General features: G+C 38.9%; 1 protein-coding gene across 6 annotated transcripts in view; it reads left to right on the top strand.

The window, feature by feature from the left end:
- Positions 1 to 13,264, top strand: part of HERC4 (HECT and RLD domain containing E3 ubiquitin protein ligase 4) — a 121,866-nt gene that overhangs the window by 51,008 nt on the left and 57,594 nt on the right. For 4 of the 6 annotated variants that reach the window (XR_013636075.1, XM_078853806.1, XM_073353449.2 and 1 more), the window contains exons 17-25: positions 66 to 89; positions 1,784 to 1,882; positions 3,556 to 3,723; positions 3,897 to 4,040; positions 5,222 to 5,388; positions 6,151 to 6,217; positions 6,725 to 6,807; positions 10,541 to 10,724; positions 12,403 to 12,505. Coding sequence is in view for 4 of the 6 variants with exons in the window: in XM_078853806.1 (XP_078709932.1) it covers positions 66 to 89; positions 1,784 to 1,882; positions 3,556 to 3,723; positions 3,897 to 4,040; positions 5,222 to 5,388; positions 6,151 to 6,217; positions 6,725 to 6,807; positions 10,541 to 10,724; positions 12,403 to 12,505 (1,039 nt within the window). In the remaining 2 variants the exon portion in view is untranslated. Of the gene's footprint in view, positions 1 to 65; positions 90 to 1,783; positions 1,883 to 3,555; positions 3,724 to 3,896; positions 4,041 to 5,221; positions 5,389 to 6,150; positions 6,218 to 6,724; positions 6,808 to 10,540; positions 10,725 to 12,402; positions 12,506 to 13,264 lie in introns of those variants that run through there. The other 2 variants (XM_078853805.1, XR_013636076.1) reach the window with 2 other exon arrangements.

Genomic DNA, 13,264 nt, shown 5'->3' with positions numbered 1-13,264 from the left:
TAATGCAGACACTAATGCTGCTTTTTACTCTTAATTATTGCTACCTTTGTGCATTGCTGTCATAGGACATCAACCATGGATTAACTGAGGTAAGATTGGTTGTAATCTGGCTTCCTTTTCAGAGTGTAAGGAAATCAGAAATTTTGATTAAGATCTATTTCTGTCAAGGATTAATTTTAGAGTATTAGATGTAAGTAAGACTTTACAATTTGTGTGGGTATAGTCAGAAAAATGTCTTCAGAAAATTGTTCTATATTAACTAATCAGGTTGGATATAGAAGTCATTGATGGAGTGTAAATATAAGGCCTTGTCTATACTACACAGTTTTGTTGGCAAAAGGCAGCTTTTGTCGACAAATCAATGGAGGTGTACACTCTACAATGCTACTTTTGGCAACAAAACACTCCCATTTTGCCGACAAAATAAAATCACCTCAACGAGAAGCATAGAGCTTTTTGCAGCAAAGTTAGAGCAACAAAACGTCAGTCTAGTCACTGTGTTCCTTATGTTGCCATAACTGGCCTCCAGGAGGTATCCCACGATGCCCACGGTGACCTCTGCTCTCTGTTTTGAACTCCACTACCCTGTATCCCGCTTCACAGGCATGCACTCCTCCCCTTTCAAAGCCTTAGGAAGTATTGAAATTCTTCAGCGTGGAGAGCTCACATAGCTACAGCCCAGCTGAGCATGCCAGCTTCCACAGCGAATGCAGTCCTGCCTGGACTACAGCGGAGGTGGGGGATCATTTTGACCTGTGGGGAGAGGAGGCTGGGGGAGTTCTCTGAGGGAATCACAGAATCAAAACGTTAACTCTGAATCCTGCTCTTCTTAGCACTAGGAACGCAGCATGCAGGCAGGGCAGGCTGCTGCTTGGGGGTGGGGGAAGAGACGCAGGGAGGCAGGGTCTGATACTGAGGATGTCCCATTCCCCCTGCCTCAGGATTCATTGCTTTCAGCTGCTGTCTGAATTTAGAGACAGGATGCTGACACATTCACCCTCCCCCAACACACACACTTCCTCAGCACATGCTCTGTCTCTCTCACATACACACTCCTCCTCTCTCACACTCTTCCAACATGCAGCCTCTCTTTCTCATACCCCCCACACTCCCTGTCTCTCACACTCCACCCCCCCCCCCCCTTACTTCAGTTGAAGAGGGGCTGGCAATCTAGTAGAATGCTCCTGGAATGATGAGATTGAGAAACCTGCATAATTTGATGCTGTACCTGCTCCATGAGGCATTGCAAACCCTTCCCAAAGCACCCTGCAGCAAGCTGCACAGTGGGATAGCTACCCACTGTGCACTGCTCTTTGTTGATGCAAGAGCTGCTATTGTGGATGCACTCTGCTGACAGAAGGAGCATAGTGTGGACATGCAACAGTGGTTTAATTAAAGCGGTGGCTGTATGTCGGGATAACTTGCATTGACAAAACTCTGTAGTGTAGACAAGGCCTAAAACACTTTTAAAACTGTAAGCAGTGCAAGCTCAAAGTTAGGGTCTGTAACCAAAATATCTTCTAACCTCATACCTATATCAATAATAAAGATTTAGAAATGATCTAACTGTTTTGTTGATGAAACATAAGAGAATTCAAAAATCCACTCCCTTTCTCACAGCGGTATTGGCCCTGCACTGACCAGTAAAATCTTTTGTCAATAAAGCAGATATATTGATTGAGAGAGAACCATGTTTACAGTCCTATTTTTTTCTGACTATAACCACGCTTTTTAAGTACGATATGATAACTCTGTGCACTAATATTTTACTTTTTGGTTCTAGCTAACAGAAAATCCAGTTACAATTTGCACATACCCTTTTGTGTTCGATGCACAGGCAAAGACTACACTCTTGCAAACAGATGCTGTCTTACAAATGCAGGTGAGTTTTTTAAAATACCCAAAAAGGACTAAAATCTATCAACTATTTTGAGATCTAGTTTTTTTCTTCCTACTTTTGTACAAGTAATTTGCATGATATAAATTTGGGGTAGTTTACTTTTCTCCCCCTTTTTAATGTTTTGAACCTGGTTGAAATTGTATTATTTGGTAATCTGTGTAAATTATTCTCTTTTGTAGCAACTTCTCTCCTTTTCAGTAGTTAAGTGGCACTTTTTTACCAACCAACTGATTGCTTATCTCAAACTGTAATAGGTATGGTCTTACCTACATCTGCAATGCAATGGGAGAGCCAAGGCTTGGAAATAGTTTTAAATGTATTTTTTGTGGAAAGGTGGGACTGAATTTCTAAATCAGGAAAAATTGTTGCAATATGGAGATTTCATTTTTTAATATTGATCATCATTGGTTCTTTCCCTATTTGCTGCCATCAAATTACATACTTGCTATTTTTAGTTATTTCCGTTATCCAATAATATGGATAAAGCTAATTCATAAATATAATGGTTTGTAAAACGTACCCTATATTGTGTCCTTTTATTTCTAAGCATGAGTTATGTTCACCTAACCATATCAGTTAAGCATTGGAAGTCCTTATTTCTATCTGAACAACGCTGAAACGTGTGATGTGATGAAAAATTGTTCAACAATTGGTATTCTCTATAATACATACCTGCACAGCTGTTGTAAAGGAGTCATGAATTATGAAAATCACATGTATAAAGGGGACAGTGAGTGAAAGAAAAATAAAAGCAAATGACTGAAATAATAGTTCCAAACTCTCTGACTACTTGAACTGCTCCCCATCCTCCCCATGCCCATTTTCATATTGCCTGCTTACAGTGATAAGAGCCTATGTCTTGAAGCTGAAGATATTTCAACTCCTGCTGAAAAATACTAATGCCTGTAATCACAATAAGTTAATAAATACAATTTTGAATGTGTTGTCAAAGCTTGTATTCACCACTGATACTCAAAAAATCCACAATTGTTATGTGAACAGAAAAATAAATGGAAATTCAAGGAAAATGTTCATCCTATGTCTGTGTCCATTTACAGAATAGCTTATGTTAATGATCTCTTTTAGTAGATATTTGGCAAGCTTTTAGGAACTCTGTGCCATAATCAGAATACTTATGACAGTATTTTGTTTAATATGATTTTTCATGTTGAGGAGAAGGAGAGCAAATGAAAAGATTGTTAGACAGTGGAAGAAAATAAAACTGTAAACAAAACAGCTACGAGAAAAATATGAACAAATTTTACTCTGTGAAACCACTTCTTAATGCATATTTATGCCAGATTAATATTTACCTCCTCAACCTCCATTTGCCAGTTGTTTTCAATAGACCTTGGATGGGTTGTAGTGTGTGTTTGGCTTTTTCTGTTATGCAAAAGTTTTTAATTGTTTAAAAACAGTAATTTAACCCTTACGGAACTGTTGAACAGCACTGTTGAATTTCTTGGTGCTACAAGGAAGCATATTTGGTGAGGTTAAAGGGATGTAAAGTGTGCTAAACCTAAAATTGTGGCTCCCAGGTATGTATGCTAAATAAATACATTGATAGAAGCTCTTAAATTTTGGCTTTTTCATGCACGCAGTGTTAGTTGTCGTCATTATTACTATTACTAAGGCTTTTACTTGGTTTTTCCCAGATGGCTGTTGACCAGGCTCACAGACAGAATTTCTCATCTATTTTTCTCCCTGTATTTGAATCTGTCAATCCTTGTCTAATATTAGTGGTGCGCAGAGACAATATTGTAGGAGATGCTATGGAAGTCCTAAGGAAAACGAAGAATGTAGATTACAAGAAACCACTCAAGGTATAGCCATTTTATACTGCTTAAATTCCCTTAATCTAACATTAAATCAGATCATAATTTTTATGTGAGTAGCTATTATACTTTAAAAAAAGATTCAGTATATTTTTAGATTAAATGTAATTTGTTTTGCATATCCTTTCTATATTCTGTGCTAACTGAAGTGCCCATTTCAGGTTATTTTTGTAGGGGAAGAAGCTGTTGATGCAGGAGGTGTTCGCAAAGAATTTTTCTTGCTCATCATGAGAGAGTTGCTTGATCCCAAATATGGAATGTTTAGGTACTATGAAGAGTCCAGGCTCATCTGGTTCTCTGACAAGGTATGCTTTACTGTGCAGTGAATGAATCCTCTTTTGACTCATAGTGGACTGCACTAGATTTCTAAGGAAATATTTCTGGAGAAGCTGAATAAAATGGCCACAAAGGAGATTCACTCCTCTTACTATTGGGTTAAAAACCTCCCCCCTTCATCACACGTTTTGCTAAGATTCTGCCATTCCCCACTAATTCTCTCATAATCCTGACAAGTATAGAACCCAAAAATGCCAGGAAAAATAAGGTGGTACAAATAGCTGAAACTCCATAAAGCAGGATAGCAGAGAAAAGTAGGCAACATCATGTCTGACAAATTCCTTTCCCTTATGTAGCCTTGTGTATGGAGCTTATGTAGACAGTGAAGTCGAGAGACCTGGCTTGTGTTCCTGCTCTGTTGTTAACAAAGTGTGTGAGCAAGTCACTAAAGCCCAAATTTTCAAGTTTTCACCAGTTTGTTGCCTCTGTTTTTGGATATAGAAGTTGAAATCCAGTCACACCGCAATCAAAACATTAGGGTAATTGCCTTTTGATAGTAGGTCTAGAGAGGTCAGTAATGGACGTGGCTTATATTTTTAAGTGGAAATTTTATATCAAGACCCTAATTTTCAAAGGATTGAGTAATCAAATTTCAGTCCATTAAAAGCACCGTTCTATTGGAATACTTCAACACATTTGACACTGCAAGAATCCCCCAGAAGCTCAATAAGTGCTGAGTGAAACAAACAAGTTGCTCATGTCCATTCCATTACCTGCTATCCTTCCCCCTCTTGGAGTTGCCGGGAAGAAGGAACTGAGAGGGCATAGGGCCGGTGGTGCCTGATATACCGATGCAGAACATGGCACTCAAGGAGGCGCCACAGCCAGCCTTACAGATACCGCTAAGGCAGAAGTCTCCCAACAACTGTGCACGTGGGCACGTACACACCTAGAATGGAATGGACATGAGCAACACACCTTGAACAGTTACAAAAGTTTAGGTAACCGTTTTTTCTCCTTGGATTTCAGTCTTTCTCGACTGGTTTAAAAACTTACCTGTTTTAACAATATCTATGAAATAAGATTATATTTTTATTTATAGGAAATGTAAATGAAATAGAATATAAACCTATTAAAAATCTGAACAGTTTTTCTTTTTTTAAGTTGACAAATGTTAACTCTTAACTCTTGTATTTTCTGTTCATCATAGACCTTTGAAGACAGTGACTTGTTCCATTTGATTGGTGTTGTCTGTGGGCTTGCAATATATAATTTTACTATTGTAGACCTTCATTTCCCCTTGGCTTTGTACAAGAAGCTGTTGAATAAGAAGCCTTCCCTAGATGACTTAAAAGAGTTAATGCCTGATGTTGGCAGGTGAGCTGATTATAAATAGAATGACAAGATAACCAGTGTATCATCTTTCTTATTAAATGCACGATGTAGCTTCCTGTAATGTACAAGGAATTGAATAAATAATATCTCAATAAATAGACAAAAAGCTCTAACTAGAATAATACAGTTAGGCTAAAAGTTGAGTTTGGATTTACACTACTGTTTTTTGACCCATAAACACATATTTCAGGTACTGAGATGAAGGATCAGGCTGCTATCATTCTGTTTCTCTCAGTACCCTGCCTCTTTTCTCATTCTGTGAGCCCTCTTGCTCCTTTCCAACTCCAAAATAAGAACCCTTTCACCTTGCTTCTAAAGTAGACAATTGGAAGCAATTTAGGCCGCCAGAAATGAAGGAAAAACAAGAAAATGTTCAATAAACTTTGTGCTGCATTACAACTGAAATGAAACATGAATCAGTGGAGGGTTTCTTAACTTTGCACTTCTGAATGCTAGTCATCTAAGTGAGAAATCCAAAGAAGATGACTGTAGACCAGTGGTTCCCACTGTAGACCAGTGGTTTCCGCCATTTGTGCAGGGAAAGCCCCTGGCGGGCCGGGCCGGTTATTTACCGGCGTCTGCAGGTAAACAAACCAGCCGGGTCCACCAGGGGCTTTCCCTGCACGAGCGGTGGAACAAGTTTGGGAACCACTGCTGTAGAAAGATATAGGACTGAGAACACTTACTCAACATATGTTAATTTTTCAATGCATCAAGATGAAGACTAAATTCATTGTTTTGCAGAAGTATGCAGCAGTTACTGGACTACCCAGAAGATGACATAGAGGAGACATTTTGTCTCAACTTTACAGTAAGCTTTTGAATTTTTTTAAAGTATTTTACGTGTAGCTTTAACTATCCATTATGATTGCCTCTAGCAGAATATATGTTACCAAAACCACTAGATGCTCTCCTATTAGAAGTTTGCATTCAGTTGGTATTTTAATATTAAGCTGATAGTGAACCACTGCCCAGGGCTGAGGGCAGGTCTACACTACAGCACTACATTGGTGCAGCTGCGCCTCTGTAGGGTATCTGGTGAAGGCATGCTATGCTGACAGGAGAGTGCTCTCCCGTTGGCATAATTACTCCACCTCGTCAAGAAGCGTAAGCTACATCAGTGGGAGATCTCCTGCCAATATATCACCTGTGTGAGCAGCACAAAACTTGCGTCTTTCGGGGAGAGGGTGCTTTTTTTGCACCCCTGAGCAACATAAGTTAGATCGACTTAGGCGGTAGTGTAGACCTGCCCTGTGCTGAGGGAAATGGTCTTTTGGAACAGTAGATTAAGTGTACTCTGCATTTTACTTTTAAACAGATCACTGTGGAAAATTTTGGAACAACAGAAGTAAAAGAGCTGGTTCCCAAAGGTGCTGACGTTCCTGTGGTCAAACAAAATAGGTAAATGAATTATAATGGTGCAGGTGTAGTGGTCAGGTAGTGCTTCAATTTTAGCCTGTTTCAGAAAGGTATATCTAGACTGCTAAACATAACTTGCTCTGATCCAGAAATTAGCATATTTGGTGGGGGGGGGAAGCTTTTATTTAACGTGATTAATTCTTCCAGCTGCTGAGAACATAATTCTTTCTGTAATTTATTAGTTGCTATTTGAAGTATGTTGTTTCAACTCGAATTTTTAACTTGAAAGCTATGTAGGGCCCATTTAGACAGTTCTCTTCATTTTATAAGGTTAGGTTGTTTGCTAAATACACCTCCCTAGGGAAGACAACTCATCTCTCTTAATAATGGTCATAGACTGCTAAATGGTTAACGTAAACAAAACTGCACTGATCTGCAAGGAACTTGAGTATAATTAGAATTTGCTGAGTAGCAATCAAAGCCTCCTTTTTTATGCAGTCTTTTAGCCTCCCCCAATTTGGGAAAGGTAATTCTGGGGACATCTTTTCCCTTTGCAGAAAAGTTGAATGAGTCTGATGGTAAGGATCTTGTAACATTCTCAGGCAGAGATTTTTGTCATTGAAGTGATGGATTCTATTACTTCTCTTTAAAACAAACTTTTTTTTATTAATTCCCATTCCACTCCTTTCAGTGTATTGGCAGATGGCGATGGCACCACTTTTCCCTTTGTTGAGGGCCCTGACTTAGTTACCAGTAATTTTTTTTTGCCCCCTGTCCATTCTCTCTCGCTCCTTCCCCTCGCACATATTTTTGTTTGTTCTTTTTTCCCCTTGGCTTTTTTGTGTATTTTCATTTTGCTTTAGTTTTTCTTTTTTGCATGCTCCTGTTTTTGCTTCCTTTTCACGGACAGGTGGAGCAGAGAACATGTTCCTTGAGACCATGACGTGCTTATAGCTGAACTGAGGTTGTGAGGACAGGGAAAATATGGTTGGCTGGGCAGATTGCTGCTTGAGCCTATAGTATTTAGTCCTTTCTGTGCCTGCTGACTCAGGAGAACAACAGTATCAGATATCCCATCCTGGACTCTCTTGACCTCATAGCTTGATATTTGGATGGGTGTCAGACTTAGAGCATTCATTCAAACTATTCATAATCACAGCAGAAAATGTTATCGAACCAAATAGAGGTGTGTCCCCCCCCCCCCGCTCCCCCCCCCTCTCTGGGTGCAACAGAACCAATTATAATCAGGGCCAGCAGGTCTTGCTTCTATTTTAGACTGTGTTGTCACTGTCAAGACCAATCTTTCCGTTAGCTTGCTGTGAATCCGGCTAGAAGTAATCAGTACATTCCATCTGCCAGTAGATGACTCTTCTATTTTTACTCACCCAGTAACAACCAAATTCCTAAAGAGTCTGACTAGAATTTCCCCACCAGTAGTGAAGCCAGCGCCACAGTGGGATCTTACTCTCATACTTTCAACACTTAACAGGCCATCTTTCAAACCGATGGCCATGTTCTTGATGTCCCATCTTCTATGAAGGGTGCCTTCCGGAAGACCATTACATTGGCCAGGAGAAAAGGGGACCTGGAGGCCCTCATGGTCTACCTGCCATACACATACATTTCATAAAGAGAAGGTATCCCTTTGACTCCTCCCAAATTCATCCTGTAGGTAACTTCTGAGGTCTGCATAAACCAGTTGATTTGCTTTACTGGTATTCTTTGCCTCATGCCTCCAGCAAGTAGAGGAGACTTGGTTCTCTCGACATCAGATGAGCATTGGCATTCTACCTGCAAAGAGCGAAATCATTTAGAAAATAACCTAGATTATTTGTTGCTATAGCAGAGTGAGCATGGGGACAAGCGATATCTGCGCAGAGACTCTTTAAGTGAATTTCTGGCTGTATCCTCCTCTGCTGTCAGTTGGTGCATCTCCCTCCTCCAGATGGGTTGAGGGCCCTTTCCACTAGAGCACAGACAACCTCAGTAGCATTTCTTTAAGAAGTCCCTCTGCTAGACATTTGTAAGGGAGCAACCTGGAATTCCATCTGCACTTTCAAGAAGTATTATGCGTTGCTACAAGCCTCTTCTGCTGATGCAGCCTCTGGAATTGCAGTGTTACAGGCATCTGTACTCCTGCATCCTCATACCTCCCTTCCTATTTGACTACTGCTTGCCAGTCACCCACCTGTGAAATACTCATAGGGACCAGCATTCTCACCTGTCACTAGAGGTTCTTTGAGATGTGTGGTCCAGATCCATATACCACTACTTGCCTTCCTTCCCCTCTGCTTCAGACACTACTGGATTTGTAGTAGAGAAGGAACTGGAGAGGTAGTTGCTCTGCACCTCCCCTTGTACCACTGGTATCGAGCACAAGGAGGTCCAGGGTGCAGGCACAGACCAACAGACATTATTTTCAAGATTTTCTGGTCTGAGATGCATGTGCTTGTATACCCATGCGTAGAATACAGATAGAGACCACACATTTTGAAAAAATCTCCAGTTTCAGGTGAGTAGCCTCCTTCTTCTTTTTTTTTTTTTTTCTTTAAATTCTTGGCTGATAGTAAAGGATCACTATGGTGCTGCCAGTATTTGTGGGATTTCATTGTTAAGGAAGTACCTGTTGTTTCATGAAGATGTCTATTCACTTTTTTTGTTTTCCTGCTTAATTGTTGTATATTTACATGAATTGGAAGCATGCCAAGAGATTCAGGTACTGCCTGAAGTGTACTGGGAAGGTGTGTGCCTTATCAATAATTGTTAGTACTGATTATCATCTGACACTGACAGTGTTTTAAGAGTTTTTTTTCAGTCCTGTATCATTTAGCACCCTTTATTTTCCTTTGTATGGCAATCTCAATTACAATCTTAATAATATTGTGAATATTGCAGCAACATTACCTAGCAAAAGGTAGCATTGTAAAAATTTGCATGGCAACCACCCAAACAAATGCCAGGCTGTTTGCAAGGTGCATTCAAATGATCCTTCTGAGATAAATGATGACCCTGATAAAACATAAAAATACTATGGATTTCCCTAAAGAAAATGTATTGGTAATCTGCTAACAGAAATAATGGCAGCATGATTGAACCACTTAATGCTGACTAGACTGGTGTAAAAATATTCTCAGTCAAAAGTAAACTAGTAAGTTATTGGGTTTTTGCCATGTGTACTTGAGTGCAAACTTTTCAAGTATCTTGTCTGAAATGTTCATGCTCGTTAGTAACAAGGAGTAGTTCTCTTAGTCAAACTATTTTCCCTAACCGTAATTAACCCTTTCTGTCTGACCCAGACACTATACAGAACATAAGATGTCCATGAGAGTTATGAATTTGTCTTCCAACACTGAGCATACACAATCACTCCCTAAAACTGAAAATAATCCTTTTTAGTAAAGGAACAACAGTGACTTGAATAATTAGTTTCAGACCACTATACTGTGAATCAGCATTTTAAGAGGCAGTGCAAGTCTTCTGAAGAGCCAATTCATTGTGGAGGGTACAAATAATTAAAAGGCTCATGTTGTCTGAAATTCATTATTTAATGTTCTTTGTCCAGTCCATACTCTCTCAGTTTTGGGAAGATTTGAATTCATGCTCTGCTCATGGTCAAAGGATCTTCATTGTGGCCATAGCAAAGACCATAGGCAGAAAACAGTATCTTAAAAATTAGAATTTTGTGCTAAGTTGACCATTGATTTATTTATAGAAGAATGGTGCTTAAATATCTTCAGTTTTTTAAAATGTGTTTGCTTTTGTCTTCACTCTACAGGCAAGAATTTGTAGATGCCTATGTGGATTATATCTTCAGTAAATCAGTGGCTTCCTTATTTGATGCATTCCATGCAGGCTTTCATAAGGTGTGTGGTGGTAAAGTTCTTCAGCTCTTCCAGCCCAGTGAGCTGCAGGCGATGGTGATTGGGAACACAAATTATGATTGGAAAGAACTGGAGAAGGTAAGTGCTAGTTTAGTTAGAGTACATTAAATTGGTATACATTTAAAATGCAAAAGCAAAACACTTGATGGTATTGCCTCTCCAGCACTTCCTGCCCCCACATTCCTATGCTGAAGTTAAGCTTTCCAGTTCCCCTAAAGATGAGGTAACAGAATTTTGCTAACAGTAAATGGAGTCTCTTTAATTTCTACAGATTCATCCTCACCCTTAATGTTTCATATCTGATCTCTCTAAAATCTCTTGGACAAACGTTGCGGAGAACTGAGAGAGAACCATATATATTAAATTTTTAAGGGGAAAAAGTTAACAAAAAATATGTTTAATACATGAACTTTTGTGTTCAAAGAATTTAAGTTTAAGGGTCTCTGGTGGTTTCACACATCTCTTGTTTGAATGATAGTTCCATCTACTCCAAAAACCATCACAGAGCTCCATTTACTGGCAGGTGACCTAGATGTGAGTTCTGTTGTTGGGGTTTTTTTTATAGTGCCCCTTATTATCTAGACACACAAACCATTAGGAATTTTCCTTATTATAATATGCAACGCATTAGTCAACAAGTGGCCAAATATATTTTAGTGCATGGGTGTGATGACAAGGTTTGTGTAGTCCAAAACAAGTTATATATTCTGAATTACTTTTGTGTGTTGCCTTATGAAGTCATGCAGGCAGAAAGGAACTTATAAAACACCTGGATAAACATTTTAAAATATTTTAAACTGAAAAAAGGTCCATTTCGTTTTTTGGACTATAAATCCTTAAAATATCTTCTGAACATTACACAAGTTCCATTTGTGTTGTTTGGTATCACAAGAACCCTGCTGTGTGGAATTTCCTTCCTATTCCAGTGCCATTCATTTTCTTTTCTTTCAAGTCTCTCCCTATAAATCCACAAATACTAATCCATGCCATTAATGAATGGGGACAGTAGTTTTGTAGTATTAAAAACAATAGCTCTAATATAGAACCTTCCACTAGGTCTCCTAGTTCATTTTGTGTTTTTTGGTGATGAAGAGGTGCCTATCCCTGAACTCTGTGTACCATGGCTGAGAACAGTAGATGTTAACAAGTAGTAATACACCTATATTTCATAGACTTCTCATGTGATGCTACAAATCCTGCTTATATTGATAAAGTAATAGAAAAAGACACCCAGTTTTAGTGTTCAGTGTAGTAGATGTATACTTTATTGGGAAGGCATTAGGATTTTTGTTTAGAAGCTAGGATTTTTCAGTAAATGCACACAAGAAATTTCTTAACTTTCAGAAGGATCCCAAAGTCCTTTGAGTCACTGTACATCCACTACTGAAATGCGGTGGTGATTAAACAATGTTACTGTGTACAGTCAATAAATAATAATGTATTCAACTGAAAGTGCAAGAGGCATTTATATAGGCAGAGTGTAAATACCCTGATTAGAATTTACTGGTGTTAGAATCATTTTAGTGGTAGGATGTTACCTGGTATCCAGTGTGGGGAAAAAACATTATCTTTAGAGGTAAAAACATAAAGTAAACTTTGGTGAAAAAAATAAAAATGCATATAGAACAATGACATTTGTAGTTTTGAATAACTCAGTAGCAATGTGTTGTCTCTTTCTACATACAGTATTTACATATTCACAGTGTCCTGATATTTTGTGAATTTGACTAATACTCACATGTTTTGGTCACTTCAGAACACAGAATATAAAGGAGAATACTGGGCAGACCATCCTACAATTAAAATCTTTTGGGATGTTTTTCACGAATTACCACTGGAAAAGAAAAAGCAGTTTCTGTGTAAGTATTTGAAACTAGTCTATGAAAATAGGAAACCTAGTAGGATTACTGTAGCTTGATGGTTTTCTAGAAGGGGACAAAACAAATTATACCTAATTTTAATAACTAATAATTATATCTACCTACTTTTTAAGGTGAATGCATCATGGGAGTTTTTGTCAATAACTTTGTGTGTGAGTCTTGTAAGGTCACAAAAGGGTTGAGTTGTGGGGCTCTGGGTTGGTATTTGGATGGCTGTGGTCACGTTTGGTTAGTTGTTGGGTAGTCACCAACGGCAACCAATCTATTGTACTTCATTAGTTGGTGAGTGGATGGTAGACAATGATAATCGTGTAGCTTGTTCTGGATTTCCTTATTTGAATGACCCTTTAATCACTTCATAGTGGCCAACAGGGTAGAGCAGCACTGCCATGCACTTTGGTATTTATTTATTTATTTATTTAATATGTAGGCCATGGCATTCACCACTGGATTCACCAAGTCTTGATAAGTGGTTTTATTTTGGATGGTGGATAGCCTGGTTAATTCAGACTGTTCTCATTGCTTTGCTGATGCAAGTACCTCCCCAGTGAAGAAATTTCAGGTTACTTTACAGAAAAAAATCAAGCACATTCCGATAGAACTGTTTACACACTTCTCTCTCCTCATGCAGTATTGCTACAGCTGTGACCAGTTGAAGTGCTCGCTCTGGAGCACCTGTGGTTTTGTAGCAGAGCTCTCAGCAGGACATTTTTCAAGAAAGCCCTTGTTGGTTTCCTC

The sequence above is a fragment of the Lepidochelys kempii genome, chromosome 7 (assembly GCF_965140285.1).
Source record: "Lepidochelys kempii isolate rLepKem1 chromosome 7, rLepKem1.hap1, whole genome shotgun sequence".
Lineage (NCBI taxonomy): Eukaryota > Metazoa > Chordata > Testudines > Cheloniidae > Lepidochelys > Lepidochelys kempii.
The sequence above is the reverse complement of the archived record's forward strand: the minus strand, read 5'-3'. Positions and strand labels throughout refer to the sequence as shown.